We start from the raw sequence: 22,156 nt of genomic DNA on the forward strand, positions 1-22,156 counted from the left end.
TCTAAAGCTGCGAGGAGCGATGATGATGATGATGATGATGATGATGAACTCCCTCACAGCTGGGTGTCCTCTTCAGCAGGGTCAGCCTTGAGTTTAGCCAGCGCAGCGTGTATCCTGAACTGCGTCCGAGACTCCATGGAGTATTCTTTGTAGTTGTGTCTGCGGGTGGAAGCAGAAGCAGAAATTTACATCAGCTTTGCACCGTATCTGTACAGTAACTTGCACCCGCTGGAGCAGCACGGCAGAAATTAAACATCTTTTCAGATGACGAGTCCACACCGGGGGTGAGTGCGTTGGTCTTGGGGGGGCTGCAGTCCTGCAGCTTTCAGATGTTTTTGTTGACTCTGAGGTCAGAAGTCTGATCTATAGATCTGACCCGAGCTATGAGTCTTCCTCCATTTCTGACTTCTTTCAGTTTCAACTGGGAAGTTGTAAAAATCTGACTCAAGTTTTCACAATGACTCATTAATTTGAATCAGGTGTGTTGGAGCAGAGAAACATGTGAAACTTGCAGAGCTGTGGCCCTTTAGGACCAGGTTTCCCATCCCTGGTCTACAAAGTATCACCTCCAGTGTCCCTGCAGTGAGTAATCTTTTTTTTTATTCCATTCAAGTTAAATCAAAACGGAAAAAGGAATAACTATTTATGAAAGTTGGTGAAAAATATGTCGAGCAATTAAATGTCAATTTATAAAGAGAAAAAACTTTTTTTTTACTGTGGCTCAGTCATTAACATGTTTCTAATACTTCTTGTAAAGTTGAGAAGATAAATAAAGAGAAACCTACATTTTTATGGTTTTAAAAAGGTTTTTAACACTTATATTAAATATAAAGGGTTGAGGATGGCGCAAAAATTTTAATCTGATGACAAATAATCATTTTAAAAAACGAAAAAAAGAACTTAATGAGGGGAAATTATAACAGTAATATAACTTTATAATATACATTTTACAATAATTAAGAAAACAAGTCTGACTTATTTAAAAAAAGAAGCACCATAGTGGAGGTGGTTGATTTTTTTCCCTGTTTAAAACAAGATATTTATTTTATATCCTCTGGTTTAACAGATGTCCCTATATTCAGCATTGAAGCTTAGTTTGATGCACATTAATGCATTTATAAATAGATCTATTTTTATTATTTTGCGTTATAAAAATTCCACAAAGTGTAGATTTTAGACAGTAATTTAAGATATATTACAAAATCTGACAACAACCACTTAAAAGTTTTTTGAAGAAATACACAGCACCAGGGAAAATCATCTATTACTTATCTGTTTAATCTAATTAAGGGTCACGGGGAAGCTGGAGTCTATCCCAGTAATCTTTTGGCGAGAGACAGGATACATCCTGGACATGACGCCAGTCCATCACAGAGCCACATGGAGAGACAAACAATCATTCACACTCACTGCTAGGGACAATTTAGAGTAACCAATCGTCACTGGGTTCTGTGCTGGTTCCAGTCAATAATGCCGATGTCATGTTTTCGTTGAGGTGATTTATTTTTCGTCCTCCAAAGTGCAGCATTAGATGTAGTGTCCCTACAAAATATTTACAATATTTGCACAATGTCACCAATAGTTTTCTTCATGCCAGCTTTGCAATCAACCATCCCAACTCCTACTCTCTGCCCCCTCTAGCTCAAAATGAGTGTCTTATAAACCTCAAAATCCTCCCCTGACAGGAAGCTTCCCAATTATCATGGAAAAGGCAGTTTTTTTGTAAAGTCTATTTGTTCTCCGTAACCAATATGCATACCACAAATATCACACATTTAAACAACCCCAACAGAATGTAATTATCAACACATAAGCAAAAATAAACAAGATAATCGATGTGATGCGGTGTTTCAGCGTATCCCCTGACTGCATCATTAACATGTATGTCTCCTGTCTCAGCAGGTCTCCCTGGCTGGGAGTAGCAGTTCCTGTTGTCTGTTGTCTTTCTGTCCTCTTCCCCCCACACAGCAGAGGCAGATGGCTGCCTGTCCGTGAGCCGGGTTCTGCCGGAGGTTTCCTTCCTGTTAAAAGGGAGTTTTTTCCTTCCCACTGTCGCCAGTGTGCTTGCTCTGAATGGGATCTGTTGGTTTCCTTAAATAGGCTATTATGAATTGGCTTTCATTATGTTTTTTTTTTTTGTCTGTAAAGCGTCTTGAGGTGGCATTGCTGTGATTTGAGGCTATATAAATAAAGTCAAATTGAATTTAATTGATGTCACTTCCTCCTTGCGTTACTTTTCTGCTTTTTAACCGCAGCGTAAACATTGCTGTAGTTTGCCTTAAACTACCAGCAACCAGTCCTGAAATCAGTGGCAAGATATATATATATATATATATATATATATATATATATATATATATATATATATATATATATATATATATATAAAAAGACAAAGCTAATACTTGTTGGTTTTAGTTCCCTCTGAATAATGCATGCACAAAAATGAGTGTTTGGGTAAAACCTACTTGGCCTTGTGCAGTATTTTAATAGCGTCTTCTCTTCTGCCTTGGTCGATGTAAAGCAGGCTGAGCTCCACTAGAGAGTTGGGCACCAGGTAGTGGTCAAACCTGATCTTCTTTTCACTGAGTGCAAACAGAAAGCATTGAGTTAATGTGCTGATTTCACATGTATGCTGAGCTGTCATATACTACACTGAAAAAACTGATGTTATTCTGGCTTCTGTGCAAATATTGTACGAGGGTGCAGAATGAAGCTTCATGGTAGCCGACAGAACAAATACGTGAGGTGGGACATTTACAAACTGACCAAACACAGTTAAAATAGCTTTTCTTGTGGTTTTGTCCGTTCCCAGTGGTGCTAACCTTGAACACACTTTGTTAAAGCATTCCTCCGCAGCCTGGAGAAGACCTTGGTTCTTGAAACACAGACCCTTCAACATGTGGATCAGACAGCGGTCATCCATTTTATACTCGTTGTCTGTGGAGGTTGGAGTTCATATCATCAGTCATCTAAAGCTTCATCACCCTGGCCAAAGCCCTGAGCTACACCCGTTTCTTCATATCATATAAACTGGAAAGTAATGGAGTTTGTACAAATTGGACAAACCTAGAAAAACGATTGTAATTTCTTTTTTAGTCTTCAGGAATAGTTCTCAGGCTTCTTGAAAGACTTTTAGACTAAAAATGATTGAAAAAAAGGAACAATCGTCCAAGAAAAACATTGAAATCTTGATGAGGTCTGGAGAACTGTTGCTCAAGACGACTTTAAAATATTAAAAGCTGCTTGGAGGCAAATTATAAGGAAATGAAGGATAGCTCAAGACACAGTTCATGAAGATGGGTTCAGTTTGGGATGAGCTACAGTACCAGGCGCTTCCAGCAGGGTGCGCTCTGCCTCCACCAACGTCTGCATCATGCCTTCAGTCAGCTCTGGTTGTCTGCTGATCATACTGAAACCGTTCCACATGTACATCATCTCCTGTAACAAACCAGTTGATACCGTTGGAACGCTCTAACAGGCCAAATGTCAATCCATTTGTATTCATGCGAATGTTTTACCAGAACTGGTACTGGAAGCCTGACTGGGTGGGGGGCCTTGTAGCGCCTGGCTTTGCGAATAGCAAACTTCTCTGTTGGAGGAGACTTCCCTGCTATCTTCATTTTAAGAGTGTGTACTTGCCTAAATAAGGTGAAAAAAAAGGAATGAGGAAAATAGAACCAACTCAAACTGTAAACACAAAAGTAACACATTACAACTTTATAAAAGCTTTGAAATGCCAACATTTGTGCATCTACAGAAACCATCTTTGCAGATAATAACCCCATCATCATCATCATCATCATCATCATCATCATCACTTTTTATAACTATGGCTGGATTCCATCATGTTTATGTTAATACAGAACTATAATTACCAGCTAGTCTCCCATGGTTCTCAGTATGTCTGTGTGTTTATCCTCATTACCAAGGCCGGATTATCCAATGGGCATTATGGGCGTGGGCCCCTGGGGCCCATTTGGAGACTAGTGGGGCCCACATAGGCCATACACCAGCAGTTTGGACATGAAACAAAATGTACATAAAAGCCAAATAGTTACACCACAGTGTCTAGTGTATTGCTATTGGTACCACTGGCTGAGAAATATTAGAAGTTTCGTTTCACACTGTGTCATTCACAATTGTCACAATGTTGCGCTGGGGAAGTGGGGCCCATGGGACACTCTGCCCTGGGGCCTGTGCACTTTTAATCCGGCCCTGCTGATTACAGCTGAAAACTTTGAAAATGACTAAATACTCTAAGAGAGTTTTTCTATTCCAACCAGACGCTGATTTACAGCACACTGAGTCATTCATGCATCTATCTTCCATTTAATCTGTTCCTCTGGTGTGCTGATTGTGTTGGTCTTCAATTAACTCCCAACACACCTAGGCCATTAAAAGTGATGGCAAAACAGTGAATCTGAGCATTTTTAACAAGTCGCAACAGTTTTGAGGGATTAAATGCAGCTGATCAGTCGTTGAGAGTTGTGTTTGACTTGTAGGTTAGCTTACTGCTGTTTTCCAAAGATTTAGAAGATGTTAAGTCTGAGTTTCTTTGCAAAAATGTTTAATTTCTTGAAGTTGTTTTGGGGATGGCCCTGCGATGGACTGGCGAGCTGTCCAGAGTGTACCCTGCCTTTCGCCAAAGACTGCTGGGATAGGCTCTAGTTGCCCTGCGACCCTGAATCGGATTAAGAAGTTAGGATAATGAATGAATGATGAATGAATGTTTTGGGAATTCATCAAACTGAGAGTCACACCTGATCATCATTGATTAGCCTATATGAGAGCATCAGCGAAGAGGAACATGGATGATTGGTTGGGAAAAAAATAGTTTGATGTAAATATGGCACCAGGTACATTTCAGCGTATACAGCATTTGCTTGAATAAAAAATTTTGGTGATTTGAGTTGCTTCCGCTGGAGACAACTTGTTCCTCTGCAGGTCCATTCTGATTAGCTGCTGGCATAGCTTTTCAACTGGGATTCTTCCCTGATTCTCTGAGTGCTCTGAATGCTGTCTGTGAACTAAAAGTATGGAAACTAAAATACTTCTCACAGCCCACTTTTCGAAATAAAAATATTCCTTTAAATGTGAAATATTTTACTCAGGCTGTAATGCTAAAAAAGACCCAACAAAAAACAGAAAAACACCAAAAATATAATAACACCATATATTTATTTTCATTAATGATGTAAAATTATTATTTATGGGGAAGTTAATCCACGGCCTCTGTGTCCATGTATAAAAACAAAGCATAAAAACAGGGAGAGTCTATTTACATGACAGCTCAAATGTATGTATTTGGCTTTTGTCACTCTGGGTTGATAAAAACGTATTAATTTCCTTTTTTTTTTAATTTTCCAAAAACTGCATAGGCCAGCGCTGTTTTTCAGGCTGTGGTGTGAAGAAGTGTTCACATTGAGTTACTGCACGCTGTTTGTCCATTTTCATCAAGCTCACACTACATCAACTAACATTTGGGTTTAAGCTTCCAGCTCCAAATTCCATTAAAAAACATTTTAGTTCATTTTTAGGTTTCCTGAATTTTCTTCTTTGGAAAAATAATCTGCACAAACAATCAAGTCTTTAAAAATGGCCAAAAACAGAATGTTTCCACAAAAACAAAGAGGGGATAAAATACCATGCTTTTTTTTTCCCTTAAACACATAAAGATAGAAGCTGAGAAAATACAGTAGACCCATAAAGCAAATTTACCTGAAGAGTTCAATCTCCTTCTCCCCAAAAGGCCTGCCTTCATCTTCAGGCAGCATGCTAAGGTAAGCAGCTTTCATGTACACATACATGGCCTTGCAGAGAAACATAGAAAGTACTGGCAACACTTTACAGTCATGGTACATCACATATACTTAAGTAATGTGTAACTAATGATGAACTAATGCATTTATTAATGTAAGCTTTATCATGAATTCCTGTTGCTCATCATGAACTAATGATGATTCATTCACAACGTTGATTCATGTGTTTACTTGATCCTTAATTGATCATCAGTTGATGAGCATTCACTGTAAATTCATCAATATGTTGACATATTTGCCAGTTTAAATAGAAACATATTTAATTCCCTGCTACTGATTTTCTTTTAATTTCTATTTATGCAAGACACACTCAAAGAAGTTCATTTGAGTGAACATGGATGTAAAAGCACTTTTAGTGACAATTAATAAAAGTTTATTGTAGATTGTTTGTTTGTTTTGTTTGTTTCTAAAGCAGCTATGTATTTTATATAAAGCATTTCCTTAATATACCAGTGACTTATTTTTAATAAAATGTACTGCGTTAATACAGTGAAATTAAACCCCTAAAAATCACTCCAAGCACTTTTACATATCCATATTACTCAAGTGAACTTCTTTGAGTGCGTTTTTAAATAAAAATGGGAAAAAAAAGTAGCAGGGAATTAAATCAGATATTTTTATCTAAACTGGCAAATTTGTTGACATATTGATGAATTAACAGTGAATTAATGTTCATCAATTGATGATCAATTAGGGGTCAAGTAGTCACATAAATCAACATTGAAATCATTGAAATTAGTTCGTGATGAGCAACAAGAATTAATGAGTCTCAAATTAATGCATTAGTTTATCACGAGTTACACATTACTTAAGTATATGATTTGTACCATTATTGTAAAGTGTTACCAAAGTATTTATTCAGTTTTTTAACATGTTCAGATCTCGAACTGAATCTTGAATCTTGCAAATTTAGCTCTGTACCTTGGACCAGCGGCTCTCCTGGCTCAGCAGGTCTGCGTAGAAGTATGCCATCTTCCATGAACGCTTATAGGTGAAGCACCACATTAGCTCCCAGTAGCACATGTGGTGAAATTGCTTCCATGTTTGCTGAGCCTTGCAGCCATCTTCAAAGAGCGCCACTGCCTACAGCGAAGTGGTACGACATGTCAGAACAATGGTGACGTAGCAGTGATACTGTACCTGAGGCACAATGCTAATATCTGGATTTCACTGATTAAAAGCATTGTTAGCATTGGCATCGTTGCTAACATCAACAAAGCTAACAGCAAACAGGGCTTTCATACTTTATTAACTCTAAATGTTAAGTTGGTGAGAACAAATTGAAACCATAGACTGTATATAAAGAGATGGACATAGCTTACGTGACGTCACCCATAGGTTTCTGAAGAGCTGAACTGAAGCTCGGTGGGCGGTTCCGACCATCGCCATCTTGGCAGGGACATGCGCGTTGTCTTGCCCAGAAAATACAAATATGGGCAAAGAGGTGGAGCTGAGAGGGGGGCTGCGAGCGTCATGGTGGATGATTGACATCGAGCGAACTCCGAGCTGCCTGTAGCTAAGAGCGAACCAAGCTAACCCGGAGATGACAGGAGCTAACCAGCTAATGGAGGTAAGCGGGCTAAAGCTAAGTCACGTTGTCAACCAGCTAAAAACCGCGGTTGTTCTACGTTCTTCTGACTTGAAGCGTGACATCGGGTACCTTTCCATCAAAAGGACATGCCCCTAAATATGCCGAATTTTGAGATTAAATTACTTGTAAATGGGCGAGTTAGAAAAAAATTCACTCCCCCCACAGTTGTCATGAAGGTAAACCTGACCTATTAAACCTAAAATCAATTTTTGAACCAGGCTGTAAACATGTTTATTTCTGCTGTGAAGTTGGTCTTTTTAACATGGGAGTCTATGGAGATTCGCTCTGTTTTGCAGCTCCTAGTGGATGAAGGGGGAACTGCAGTTTTAAACACTTCCGCCTAGGCTTCACTTTTTTCCGCCGAAGGATCCGTCCATCTTTCATATACAGTCTATGGGTGAAACATTTTACAGTGCAGATATATTTCTTAAACACACACCTCATCAATGTTTCCTTTGATCTCCTCAATCCTGCCAGCAAAAAAGAGGAATATTGCACCCTAGGTGGAGGGAACAAACATTATCAATAAAATATCAGGCAACTCGGAAAGAGAAACATTCTTGACAGTGTTTACCGAGACATTTCTATTTTACTTCAGTACACACTGTGTCAGAGTTTAGGTTTGCTCTTTGGGATGGGCTGGTCTGTGGGTAGAAGGTGGAGTGGAAACAGGGATTGGGAATTTACAAGAATATGAGTCAAGCAGAGCGGACAGATAGCACGAAGGGGAATATGAAGAAAAAGAAAAAGGATCCTGTGTGCAGGAGGATTGTGTAAAGATGGAGGGTGGTGAGTATCGACGAAGGGCAAGACAGAATTAGTAAGAATGTAATTATGGAGAGGAGGAGAGCAGTGATATGAAGTAGTTTATGAAGCATTAAGATAGAGAATAAAGAATGCAGGAGCTGACAGGAAAGGAGAGAGGATCTACATCATTGAGGACAATAACAAACAATAACACATGGATTTTAATTTTGCTCCAGTTGAAAAGTAAAAAAGAAACATATAAACTGTGCTTCCACACATCCAAAAGGAATCAGTGATGAAGTGTTTGTATTCACATCAATCGTTTATCCACCTGAATCGATTCAATAACACACAGCAAACCTTCACAGCATGGAAACTGCAACTACGGCAAGCCAAGTAGGTAAAAGTTTGATCATGTTTCCATTCAGCTTTCTTTTTACTGGGATGCGAGCTGTCCAGGATGTACCCTGCCTTTTGCCCAATAGACTGCTGGATAGGCTCCAGCTTCCCCACGACCCTTAATTGGATTAAGCAGTTAGGATAATGAATGAATGTTGCTACTGCAGATTTTGACAATTATACACTGTACAACTCCTCCCCCAACATGTTAATGTCTTTATGTCCTGGCTTCATCTATCTCCAAAGTACTCAGCAGAACCACGTCCCCTCTTGCCTTTTTGCACCAAACACATCTACCTGCTGCATTAAGCCTGTTACATACTCCACGAGAAGCAAGAACTGAGTTCTTGTTCTCGAGGCTGCAAGAACAAGAAAAAACGTCTTGTTCGGCAGGTCCATACATACTACACGAGAAGCACGTCTGCAGCGGGGAGGGATCACTGCGGGGGGTGGTGTCTGCTTTATGTGCAATGAACCTGGTTGTTACCTCCGCCGCGGAGGTTGTTTTCCCCGGCGTCTTTTTGCTTAAGATAACTTAAAAGGTTACGGAGGGATTTTATAAATATTTCAAGAGTTGTTGCAAATGTAAAAATGAAGAACTGATTAAATTCTGGTGGTGATCAGGATCACCGTTTGGATCCAGGAATGTTTTAAAAGGATTCTTAAACATTGTGCTTGGCGGAGGTTTTCGCTCTCCGAGTTTCTTGTTTCATATTTAACGAGCAGCTTCGTCCGCGGCAGGGCGGGTCGTGCACGCGGCTGGGTCCGAGTGTTTTAACGCGACGTGTAAAAATGTTCGTACTTTCTCACCACCTCGATCAGCTGTTTTATCAAAACAATCCGTTTTGCCGGCAACAGCAAACACACGGAAGCAGCAACTCCGCTTCATGCTTTCTCTGTGTTAACAGACGCCCACCTCCAATGTCCGACCAATCACACGATACTTCTCACAGCCCCGCAAGAAAAAAGTTCTGCCAGGCCGGTGTGTCAAGAACTGTCCTCAAACACGTCCGCGAGAACAAAATGACGTCATTTTCTTCTCGGAGCCTCGAGAACAAGAAAAAAGTTCTGCCAGCCCGGTGTGTCAAGAACTGTCCTCAAACACGTCCGCGAGAACAAAATGACGTCATTTTCTTCTCGGAGCCTCGAGAACAAGAAAAAAGTTCTCGCTTCTTGTGGAGTATGTAACAGGCTTTAGACTCAAGTGCCCTCCAGTTTTTTTCAGTTTTACCTGAGGATGCAGAGGGGGCTGAGCTTCATTTTAAACATCTGTAGATCTCCAAAATATGCAGAACATTACTCCCGTTGCCTTCTCCATTGACAACTTTAGCTTGACAGTGTATGCAGTAAATAGCTGTTTGGTCTATATCCAGCCTTTTAAAACCAAAGTATCACCAGACAATAAGTTTCCCCACAACGTAAATGTTTTGATGTGATTTCGTATACAGCACAGCTCAAATTCAGAATACTCAATTCTGGCAGGATCCACTGTTAATTAAGCAGCTGCTGCTGTAAGCATAAAAACAGAATCTAACTTTTAATGAGACTGAGATAACTTCATATGTTTTGACTATCCCACTGAAACATGATGTTAAAACATGATTACGTTTTACTTTTCTAAAAAAGAAAAAAAAAAAAAAAAAGAAGAAGTCCTTTTTCTTAAGCCCATACCTAACTGTTACAGTTTTAACCCTTTAATGCATAGCGGCCCTAAAGTGGACACCTATTTACAAGCTTTTTTCTTGCATAGCCATGAATGAGGATGGTATGTTTGTAAATAAACCACTTCAGTACATGTTAGTAAGTCATCCAATATGTTTCCACTCACTGGAGAATTAATATATGATATATTTCAACATGATGTAATTACGCAACTTTGCGTTTGTGATAAATCGGAAAAAAAAATTATACAGCTATATTTTATACAATATTTATATGATATAATTATGATTATATATTATTTTATAACTATCTTATAGAATACATTAAATAATCATAAATCATGATAATTCTAAATATCACTATTAAACAAACAAGTATCATCGTATATGTCTAGAGGCAAAATAGTGTATGTAAAAAAAAAATGTTGCATTGTTTTTTTTATTAATTCATGCATGAAAGGGTTAATAATTGTAAAAACTTTTAGCCGACCAGGAATAAAAGTAAGGAGTCAGTGACAGTTGGAGCAGTATAATTTGGCAGCAGTGTCCACAGGAAACCGCTGATGGCTGCTTTCCTAAATGGTTTGTGTTATTATTAGGTCCTAGTTAATGCAAAGCAGCTGCATAACCAGTAAATATGCACAGTATCAAAACATTTATACCATCACAATATCACTCTTGGATTAATTTAAGTGCATCAGTACAGGAAGTTCTGCTTTTCTGCATTTGTTACTGCTTTGCAGAAAAGTCCAAAGTCAGTCATCGAGTTTCAACACACCTGGCGTCCATCAAATGGATCCAACAACCAATGAAGTTCTGAACAATGACTGATTAGTTTGAGTGAGGTGTGCTGGAACAGGGATACATGAAAAACCTGCAGGATTGTGGCCCTTCAGGATCAGAGCTGGACAGCCCTGGTTTACAGCCATCATTAACACACCTGAACTAAACAACTTATGATATTTAGTTAATATTCAACTTTGGGATGGAATTTACAGAAAATGTAAAAACATAACACTGGTATGATAAAAAATGTAGGACATTTAAGAGAAATTATTTTACGGTAATTCTTTCATTTCAGACAATTTATTGAAACAAAAACTAAGAACCGTGGAGGTCAAACAACAACATAAATATGTCTCAATAACTAGTCATGTGTTCGGTGCTGTTTTGGCCTAATGATGCAAAATACAAACAGGATGATAAAGAGCGCTGTTTGGATACAAGCTGTCATTGAATCAGAACATTTAGTGGCTGATTTGAGGTTCAGATGCTAGAGGTGGGAAAATCTAACAGAAAAATCCAATTTCAGGATTTTTTGTTTCACAATTTTAAAATAATTTTTTTTGTTTGTTAAAAAACTTTTTTTTTTAAATTGATTTTTTTTTTTCAAATAAATAAAAATAATCCATTACACATTTTTTGGTAATTTTATTGTTTTTGTTTATCTTTTTATTTGTCTTCTTGGGCATTAGAGCAGCAGAATGACGGTTTGGCTACTGTGTTGTTTTTTCCTGATTATAATTTAATAAAATGACGAGCAAAAAAAAGTTTTCTACTTTTTTTTAGTTTTCAGTCTACAAAAATCAGCAATATCAAAGATTTGTGATAATTGCAACTTAAATTGAATCTGCACCCAAAACGTCGGAATTAAATCCAATCAGGACAAAAGCATATCATCACAGCCCTATCAGATGCTTTTATTGGGTTTTCTGAGGTCAATCATCCTGTGATTGAACAGCATTCTGTGAAATTAGTACTTAAACCTTCAAAATTTTGTACACTTGGATTTAAAATTTTAGAAGAAATCGAGTTAGGTCCACCTGTACGGTTGCAATACATTTCGGTTCCTTCTGACGTCATATAACAAGCAGAATACCCCTCATGTTTTGTTAGTGTATTGCTGTTTATATTGTCATAATACTGAACAATGCATGTCACCCTGCCTCTCGCCCAGTGATTGCTGGGAGAGATTCAAGCTTACCTGCAACCCTTAATCGCAACAAGCTGTTAAGAAAATGGATGGATGGAAAACTGTAAGTCACATTATTGCCTGATATCATGCAGCCTAAATAACCACAGCTATAAATCTGCTTATTCCAGTAACTATTAAAGCCAACTACATGCTCCAAATCTTATTTTGGCAGTGTCAATGGTTCCAGCATTAAAGGCACCGTTTATTAAACTTAATATTAGACAGATACAGATAACTAAGGTGCTGATGAAGGACGGAGCCTTACACATACTGTCTACTGTAAACCCTTTTCATTGATGGCAATGATGAGAAGTTGTTGTGTTGACTCGACAAACATTTACTTTTCCACTTCACAGTTGCCAAATCATGTAACTGAGGAGAAGTCAGACTCAGCTTAGTGTCAGAAGTCTCAAGTCATTCCACAAACACAGCTCAGCCTTGTTTAATCCAGACTAAGTCAAGATAGAACTGAGTCGCCTCACTTTGTGCACACACCCGGAATATCTAACAAGCCCAAATGAATGGATGAGTGAGCGACACTGAAGGCAAATGAAAGCACAGGCAGGGGAACAAAAGCAGAGTTATACCAAGAATACATTCATTTATTTTCTATATGGCTTAATCTATTTCAGGGTCGAGGGGACAGCTAGAGCCTGACCCAGGATTTCACAGGCGGGATGCAGCGTACGCTTCGGACAGGTCATCAGTCCATCACAGCAGCAACACAGAGAGACGAACAACCACTCATGCTCACACTAACTCCGAAGGAGAATTAACCTCACACACATGTCATAATGGTGGGACGTGGTACGACTACCCGAGGAGAACCCACGCATACACAGAGAGACCAAGCAAACTCCACACAGCTGTTTGAACACCCTGCGGTTATCGTGATATATTGAATATACTGGAGATATCGTGGCTAGTCCCTTGTGGGATACAGAAAATGTCTATATTCGTCATATTCAAAGTTGTTTTTAACTGTGGGCGGGGTTTTCTCCCTCCTCCTCGACTCGCTTTGCACAGTGAGTTAAAGCAAGCGCACCTCGTTACGTACATAACGTGAGCTACGTGCTACGTCATGAGAAGCAGCGTGGAGCAGCTTTTCTAGCAGAGAACTCTTGTAGCAGCGCAAGTTACAAAAAATGGAGGGGGAAGAATTTGTTCCAAAGAAAAGTAGTACAGGATCCTTCATCTGGCGGTGGTTTGGATACCAGAGAGAGGATGTTGACCAAACAACTGTCGTATGCAAAGTATGTCGCAAAAGTGTCGCCACTAAAGGTCGTAGTACCACAAATGTAAAATGACATGCTTCTGCCACTGCTTTAACTGTTCAATAAATACGGTTTTAATTTGCTTCGTTACAATTTCATCCTTTTGGCATGAATGTTTAAAATCAGCATATCTTAAAGAAGTATGAACAATTATGTTTTAATGTAGACACAAAATCATCTTACTGATGTGATTGTATGCACCAAAGCATTAATTCATTAAGGTAAATATCCAAATATATATCATGTATTGTGACATGGCATAAAAATATTGGGATATCCCTAAAAGGTCATATCGCCCAGCCCTACCTGCGGTGCAAACCACCACACCATCGTTCAGCTCTCTTCATTTTATTTCAAGTGAAACACCACTACGTAAGGATTAAACAAGGAGCGTCGGAGAAGTGCATTAAAACAGCGTAATGCACAGATCCGAGTTGGTTAATCCGCCTATAACATGGTCCCACACAGTAAACATTTTATAACAAATGTTATTTCTCTCTACAAAACTCGCTAAACATGCTGAAGTACAGAAAGGTCATTTCACGCATCGACTACAGCAAGTCCTTCCTGGCAGGTCTGCCTACATGCGGGGTTAAACCTCTGCAGCAGCATGTCTGGTCTTCAACCAGCCCAAAAAAAAAGCTCACGTCACTCCGCTGCTAATCACACTTTACTGGCTTCGGGTTGCAGCATGCCTCACATTCAAAGCTTTGCTTCTGGCTTAAAAACACAAGTGGTTCCTGTCTACCTTCACTCTTTAATCCAGAGCTACTCTCCCTCTCCACCGTTACGCTCTGCCTCGCATCACCACCACTACATGGGACTAAATCACAAACCAGACTCGTTTCCTCTGTTGTTCCACGGTGGTGGAACGACCTGCCAAACTGCATGGAAGAAAAATGACAAAGCTGGAGATAATACTGTAACAACTCGGTCTATCAGGCCTTAAAAGATAACTTCTGACATGTCAGTAAAGCACTCATTGTGTTCAAGTTCTTCCTATTCTCTCATCTCACATCTCATCTTCACTTCCAAAAAGAATGAATCTTTACTTTTTAACAAAGAGATTAGTTGTTTGTGTTGCTACTCACATTTGGGTAGCGAGGTCGGAAAGGTTTTAGCAGTTTTTCAGCCTCAACCACCTCTCCTTCACCTGTTCCTGCAGGGGTAAAAGCAGAGGCACGATCCCATCCCAGTGAATAAATAAGTGAAATTCAGAGGCAGCTTTGGACCTCTAGATGGGGCGTTACCTAGCACAAATGTGAGGAAGGTGTGGTAGCAGAGCAGCAGCAGGGCGCACAGCATGGAGCGCAGGTTCATCCCTGTTGCTCCGTCACATAGAAGAGACAGACCATATTCCTAAAGCAGAGAGACAAAGTGAAAATATCTGCAACGCTTTCAGAGTAAATGCAGAACATAAGAAATATTTCTTCACCTTGTTTCCAGAAAAGCCTGCAAACTCCAGCACTTTGAGTATCCGTGGGGGGAACATCGATAGTGTCTGAAAGTAAAGGAAACCTCATTAACTGTACAAACACATGATTAGTAGGGATGTAAGTCTAACAACAACTCATGATTCAATCTGATTTGATTGACGATTTGATTTAGAATCAATTCTCGATTCAAACAGATTTTTAATCCATAATCATTACACTTAAGTAACAAAAGGTTCTAATTTCCCAAGTAGCTTCATTCTTCCATAAGCTAAAAAAACAGAAATTTTTACATTTAATTTGCAAACAAAACTTTTTTTGCACGTCATTGTTCTTAGTTTCAATGAGGAAAAAACAACCCAGCAGCCAGACCATCATTCTGCTGCTATAATGCCCAAGAAGTTAAAAGACCAATAAAAACAATAAAAATGACAAAAATATTTATAATGGATTATTTTTATCTATTTGAAAAAAAAAGGATATTTTAACAAAAATATAGATTTTAAAACTGTGAAGCAAAAAAAAATCCTGATTTTTTTGGGGGTTTTTAGTCCAATCCCCCGACCTTAATGATTATATCTCATATCAGGACAAGTGTTGTGTAAAATAGGGTGTAACATACCAGGTTAAAGGCCCCTACTCCAAATGCGATCCCTCCCTCTAGGTGGATGTGGCTCGGTCCTTGGAGAAAGTTGTGAGATTTTATGAAGGAATGTAGATCTCTAGATGAGAAAACAGACGAGTCACTCCTTTAAAAACACAGATATTTAAAACCAAAACAAAAAAAACAAAACCAAAATAAAACAATATCATGTTGTAAGCAGGAGTATAAATGCTGATTAAAATCTGGTTTGGCTGATATAAATGAAAACTTATTGGTGATTTTTTGCCTTATAGTTATTTTTTATTACAGTGTTATAACTACATTTGTCATGAACACTTTTCCACTAGGGTTTATTTATCCACTATGTGCTTATGATGCTGTGTGTGGTGTCCTCTTTTACACGAGTGCCTGTCTGAACAAAGTATAAGGAAAACAAAAGCAGTCGCTCATGTAAAGACTGAGACTAGTTATAAGAAATGTGTTAAAAGCAAAAATTAATTGGCTATTGGTTGTTTTTTTTTGCCGTTTCACTGACCGTCTGACTGTGGTGAACTTGCTGGAACATCCATTCCTGGTAAGACTGGCAACTATTTTAAATTTGACTTAATTTTTCAAAAAGATTTTAAATGTGATTTTGTTAAATAAAAATGAAATGGTGCAGCTTGTCTAAAACTGACATACCTAAATCTGGTAAAGATCAAATTATTTTTAATAACTCTTATATATGAATCCTTACATACACATACTCTCACACACACACACACACACACACACACACCACTCACATTAATTTAATAACATATTAGTCATATTACTTACTTGTAAATCATGTAACTATTTCGTACTTTGATCCCTCCTTTGATAAAACTAACCATGCTCTCATCCTGAAAAACAAAAGGTAAAATGTGATAATAATCTTATTAAAGCAGGCAAAGCTACATTCTCACTTGGACTGAAAGTATGTGGATTAGATTTAAATAATGAAATACAACAATTTCTTGTTAATGCTTTATAGGGCACTCAATGAAATACCTTGAAATAAGACATTTTAACCTAAAATTTTCCTTGTATGTACCAAGACCTCCATTCTGTTACATTGAAAAAATGTTTTATGCTGAAAATGAAAAAAAACAAAGTGAACAAAAATAGTCACTTGCCTGACAAAGGGTTAACATAAAGGTCATCAAGCTTGCAGTTTTGGGAAATCAGGAATGGGCAGAAACGTTGTTGTTTTTAAGAACACATGAGTTTATATTGTTGCTTCTACTGTATGTTTGAGTAAGCCTGTTAGCCTAAAGCACCTGTAGGAAGGTGAGAGCAGCTCTTTGGAGTTGACACTCTGCAAAACACACTTCTGCATGGAGCTGCACTGCAAAAACATCAACAGACACGTGTTAAATAACAACATTCACCTTTCATATATTAAAGGGTCAAATGCAAACTCATTTTGCTTAATAAAATGTATTTATCAGTCCTTCTTCTCTGTCTTCGCCCTCTGTTCCATGAAACATTTCTCAGTCTGTGAGTGAATGAGTTCATTTAATTTGAAAAGAAAAGCAAAAATGTGTCTGATGTTGTGCAGTAATCCCTGTGTGTACCCAGAGTTTAGTGTTTTTACGCCTCTTCTTTTTTTTATATATATATGTCACAGTAGCATTTAATTGGTAAAAAAAAAAAAAGAAGAAATTTTGTTAATATCCAATAGCATCTGATTTTTTGTGAAACTGTCAAGTATTATTTCAACATTAAGTGTTGCATCAATTTACTCTGCGATACTTGTGAGCTTTAAAACAGCTTTAACTACAGTTCATCCAGATGAGCACGAAGGTTTTGCTTCAGGCGTGAGCTTAGCAAGAAGTTGTGGATAAAGAGACTCAGCCGACTGGTGCTCCTACACACAGTTGTGCTCATATTTATTCATACCCTTTCATTAAAGAAGGAAAAAAACAGCTGCCTGTAAAATAAGCTGAAATTTACTAAAGTAATAATAAATAAAAATTTAATGAAAATCATTACATTATTTTCTAATTCTGGTTCAATAGAAATATTTTTTAAAAAAAAACAAACAAATAAGATAATTTATTACATATTACATCAGTCATAGTCGCTTTTACATCGCGATTTTAAACCACATCGCTTTTAAAAACTTTTTATGGTTTCTATGAGTGTGAGCTTTTAGACATGGTAAACTACTCTCTTCAGATGGGTGTCTTCCCTTCTGCTTTTAAAACGGCGGTGGTAAGGCCCCTTCTGAAGATGAGTGGCTCAGATCCAAACATGGTTGATAATTACCGACCTGTATCCAACTTACCGTTTTTAAGTAAAATAATAGAGAAAGTTGTTTTTACTCAATTACACGAGTTTTTGAATAAACACAACATTTTAGAAAAATATCAATCTGGTTTTAGGACTAACCACAGTACAGAGACGGCCCTCTTAAAGATTGTTAGTGACCTTAGATCTAGCCTGGACTCACAGAAACTTTCTGTTCTTGTTCTACTGGATCTTAGTGCCGCATTCGATACAGTGGATCATCAGATTTTATTAAACAGACCCAGAAGTCTGGTGGGCCTCTCAGGGATTGCTCTTAAGTGGTTTCATTCCTACCTATTTTTAAATGCCTTTTTATCCACTGTTTGTTTTAATCCTTATGACTTGATTTTATTTTGTAAAGCACTTTGTGTTGCCCGTGGCATGAAAAGTGCTCAAGAAATAAAGTTTGATTTGATTTGATAAACTAATATTTAGTTAAACAATCCTTTAATGTTTCCACTACAGTCAGGTGTTTTCTGTTCCTCTCAGTCAGACTTCTGCACCTGTTGACAGGTATTTTGTCCCACTGTTCAACAGAAAAGTCTCTAATTTGTCCAGGACCAATTTGTTTTTTGTTTGTTTGTTTGTTTTTTTCTTCCACTCAAATAAATGGAAAAAACAGTGTCTTATATGACTAAATTATATTTTTGCAAGTTTTTAGTTATTGTTCCTTTTTTAAGTCTCCAGTTATTTGAGTGACTGTTGTAAATTCAGCCTTTTCTTTAATGAAAGGGGATGAAGACATATGAGCACAACTGTACGTAGCATTCACATGTGTGCATTTCAGATGTTAATGGTGTTTTCTTCACTTTTAATGAGGTGAAATTAAATACTATATCCATTGCTTTGTTAGTCCAACTTGGAAGTGTAAAGTTGAGAAAAAGCCAACTTTTCTAGCAGCAGCTCAGGTTTTTCGTTGCCTGACACCAGTCCAGTCACCCGACTACTCATGCAGCGGATATTGTGGTTATTTGTCACTATCATTTGAAATTATGTGCATCACAGCACCGTGAATCCTGCCTGTAAGTCCAGCTGTGTCACTGCCTGCTAGCCAGTCAAAAATAATACAAATCAACAGGATTATAGAGGTGGCACTACTCCTGATTTATAATATAGAATAAAGTAGTAAAACCATCACTTTACAGGCTTGTTCTATGGTACTAGGCAGTTATTAGTGGGCTGGTTCTGAAGGCTTTATAGCTTTCCCAGCACTGAGGATAAACATACTGCTACTTGTAACTACTTACTACACCGTTTGGAGTGATAATAGTCACTACTAGCATGTTATGCTAACTGTTTTCATCTTTAGCTGTATTGGTCTGTAAGCACAACAACTTTAGTCCGGTCCTAAAAATTACTCCACTTATAATAAGTTTGACCAGCTTTTTTTATATTTTCCTAAAGTGCATTAGTTTAAAATCAAACACTTGTGTTGAATAAAACTAAAATAAGGTGGGAAACATGGTAATAGTTATATGTTAGCCTTTTAGCACTGTAACGGCAAACATGTTAGCATTTAGCTCAACATTCCCTGTGATGCATCATGGAGCGGTTAAGTCCATAAAAAGCAACAGCGCTATTATAGGAAGGAATATTGTGTATTTTTATTTAAATCCCTTTCTTCCAATGCACAGGGTTTAGAAAAGACAAAGAAATTACAGAACTGTTCAATCTGACCCTCACTGCTCACCATACAGACTCACTGTGATGTAAAGGTTGACTAGATCAGCTGTGTTTTGGTGGTTTTAGGTGTTTAATAGCTGGATGGAAAGGATGTGAATTTAAATGAACAACAAGTTGCCATTACCAGTTAAGAATAAAGATGTAAATCTGATCTTCATATCTTTATTGTGTCTTTAGGCGAGTTTATTTGTAAAGCACATGTGTGAGACAATAAAAGTGCTTAACATAAACGCATTAAAGGCATTACAGCATTAAAAATGAACCTTTAAAAGAACTAAAACATTTTGCTTACCACAATCAGAAAGTAATTAGTTTTAGTTGAATAGTCTGTGATGCAACTTGTGCATTTTTCAATGCCTATGTAGAAAAATTACGTTTTTGGACCTTCACATGAGTGAGACACTCAAACTTCTCATACCTTCTGAAAGCGATTCCCCCGCTGACTTGTTCGCCAAACCTGGAGATTTTCGCCGAAACCTGAAACAAAAAAAAAAAAAAAACATATGTAAGGAACATTTCTGTTTTTGTAACCACATATTTTTACAACACACCAATCATACCATCCCAGCCTGTCCACCTCTACATTTAACATTCACTTTCTTTTAGCTTCTTCTATGCAAATCCATTCAAATTAGTAGCAAGATCAGAGAAGAGTCATAAATGTAAATGTACCTGTCATACAGAAAATACTGTTTAAAAATGTTATTAGTCTTAGTACATCGAATGAATAAAATACACATATGGAGACCTCCTGACCTCTGACAGACCTCTTGGGCACTCTTCATGGTGTTCCCTGCATTGCTGATGTCTTCATGCTGGAACGTCATCATGGCCTGCATTTCCAGCACCGTGGCGTAGATAAGAGCGTGGTACATACTCTCATGGATTCTGCATTAGGAAAAACAAGAACGACAGCTCAACACTGCACTGGAAGAAAACACAGGTAGCTACTGTATGGCCTGTGCGCTGGCCTGCAAATAGAAGATAAGAGTAAATATCTTCCTCTTTCTTCCTCTTTCTTCCTTCCATCTCCTCTTCCATGCTGGCACAAAGTGTTTGTTTTGCAGGGCTAACACTCAGCTGGCTGCTCAGGCAGTCAGTCCTTGGGCGTCAGCTTTAGCAAACACTTCATATCCTGGAGACCTAAAGCCTGCAGCGTGGGCTCTTCCTTCACAGTTCACACCACAAAACATCAGCAGAAGCCAAATACTGCTGACATCATGCTGAGAAAATACCAGCATGAATATGCTGAAAACTGAGCACACAGTTTGAGCTAAACTGGGCTGCAGAGCAACCCACTAAGGATTAGTGCGTTACCTTGGTCGCAGCTTCTCCAGGCTCTCATTGAAGTGGTTGTTAAGGAAGAGATCCAAGGCTTCCATACACTCATCCAGGGACTCCTTTAGGGTCATTTCTGCAGAGCTGTTGCACAAATGGAAACAAAATAAACACATGCAATGCAAAGCATCGAGAAGGGCTCACTTAGCGGTTACTTTAATCCTCCTATGACGTTTTTACCAGAAGTTTCTTTTATATTTTTCTCTTGGGAAAAACTTCAAACTAAAAGCCTGCAACACTTAAGTCTCCTTCCTGCTGCCGCAGATCGGTTCTGCTGCTCTTGTCTGGAGCTATTTAAGGAGAAATTTAAGGAGAAATACACCTTGAAAACATCCAGGAAAACAAGTGCAACGACTGTTCCTGGCGCAGACAAGCGTGATGAACAATAATAACTCCTGTTTCGTGTGAAGTTTTTTTCTAAGATGCGCCAAAGTAATTTCAGTAGAGAGTGCGCCAGCAAAGCAGCCAGAAAATTTTAAAAAAAAAACCTTCAGAAAAACTAAACTAAGCGTGATATTTCTGTTGCTTGTACTCACTTTTGCGCAGCACGCGCGTCTTTTCCATTGGACATGTTGGCTTTCCGGGCGGCGTGCCCCCCCTCCGCAAACACCTGTTCGGAACTCGGCTGCAGGTCTCTGGTAGAAGCAGCATTCAGGGCTCGCGCAGTGAAACAAAGTGCTCAAACTAAACCTACGAAGCAAAACTTGACATAAAAGCTCCAAAACAGTTTACTCTTGATGAGCTTCAAGGCGTTCAGAGGTGAAGGCACGCAGCCATCTGCGTGGATCCGTCGGTGCGAGCGTGCACGTTACACAACCAGAAGCGCGCTGACTCCTCCTCTGTGGCACCACTGCCACGCACACATTACAGCAGCAAGCAGACCCATCAGTAAAGTTGCCATTTAAAGTGACTTATAATAATAACAATAATAATAATAATAATAATAATAATGATATTATTATTATTGTTAGTCTGCAAAACAATTTTTAAGCCTACATTTTTTGTGGCTTTCCACGCAGAGTGAAAGTGTGTAGACATATAAAGAGGGTGATGTTTGCTTTCTTGGAGTTGATTATTAAATATCAGCTAAACTGGGGGCGTGAAGTTGGCTTCTCAATCTCGTTTTATTTGAAGTGGAGGAGCAGTAAGTACCTACTGTGTATTTACCACCAACTCGTGACTCAAATATGTAATTACACAATGCAGCCACTTGAGGGAGCTCTTGTCTTATTTATGCAGACATAATTTGACCCGAGTCAAACGTGACCCTGTCTGGGACTTTGCATCGAACAGATGTGCTTTAAAAGCCCATTTAA

General features: G+C 38.4%; 1 protein-coding gene across 1 annotated transcript; it reads right to left on the reverse strand.

Annotated features, from left to right (window-relative positions):
• Positions 1-12: 12 nt before the first annotated feature.
• On the reverse strand, positions 13-21,502 carry LOC306765486 (tetratricopeptide repeat protein 39A). The gene is made up of 18 exons (XM_079252962.1): positions 21,377-21,502; positions 20,820-20,924; positions 20,259-20,390; positions 19,921-19,979; positions 16,808-16,875; positions 16,326-16,390; positions 15,525-15,624; positions 14,905-14,970; positions 14,720-14,828; positions 14,561-14,628; positions 7,853-7,912; positions 6,744-6,905; positions 5,722-5,813; positions 3,522-3,642; positions 3,330-3,441; positions 2,826-2,940; positions 2,469-2,585; positions 13-159 (listed from the first exon to the last, which is right to left on the reverse strand). The coding sequence occupies exons 1-18, from the start codon at positions 21,409-21,411 to the stop codon at positions 54-56; spliced, it is 1,692 nt and encodes a 563-aa protein (XP_079109088.1). The 5' UTR covers positions 21,412-21,502; the 3' UTR covers positions 13-53.
• Positions 21,503-22,156: the final 654 nt, after the last annotated feature.

Source organism: Telmatherina bonti (genome assembly GCF_933228915.1).
Source record: "Telmatherina bonti genome assembly, chromosome: 14".
NCBI classification, from domain to species: Eukaryota; Metazoa; Chordata; class Actinopteri; order Atheriniformes; family Telmatherinidae; genus Telmatherina; species Telmatherina bonti.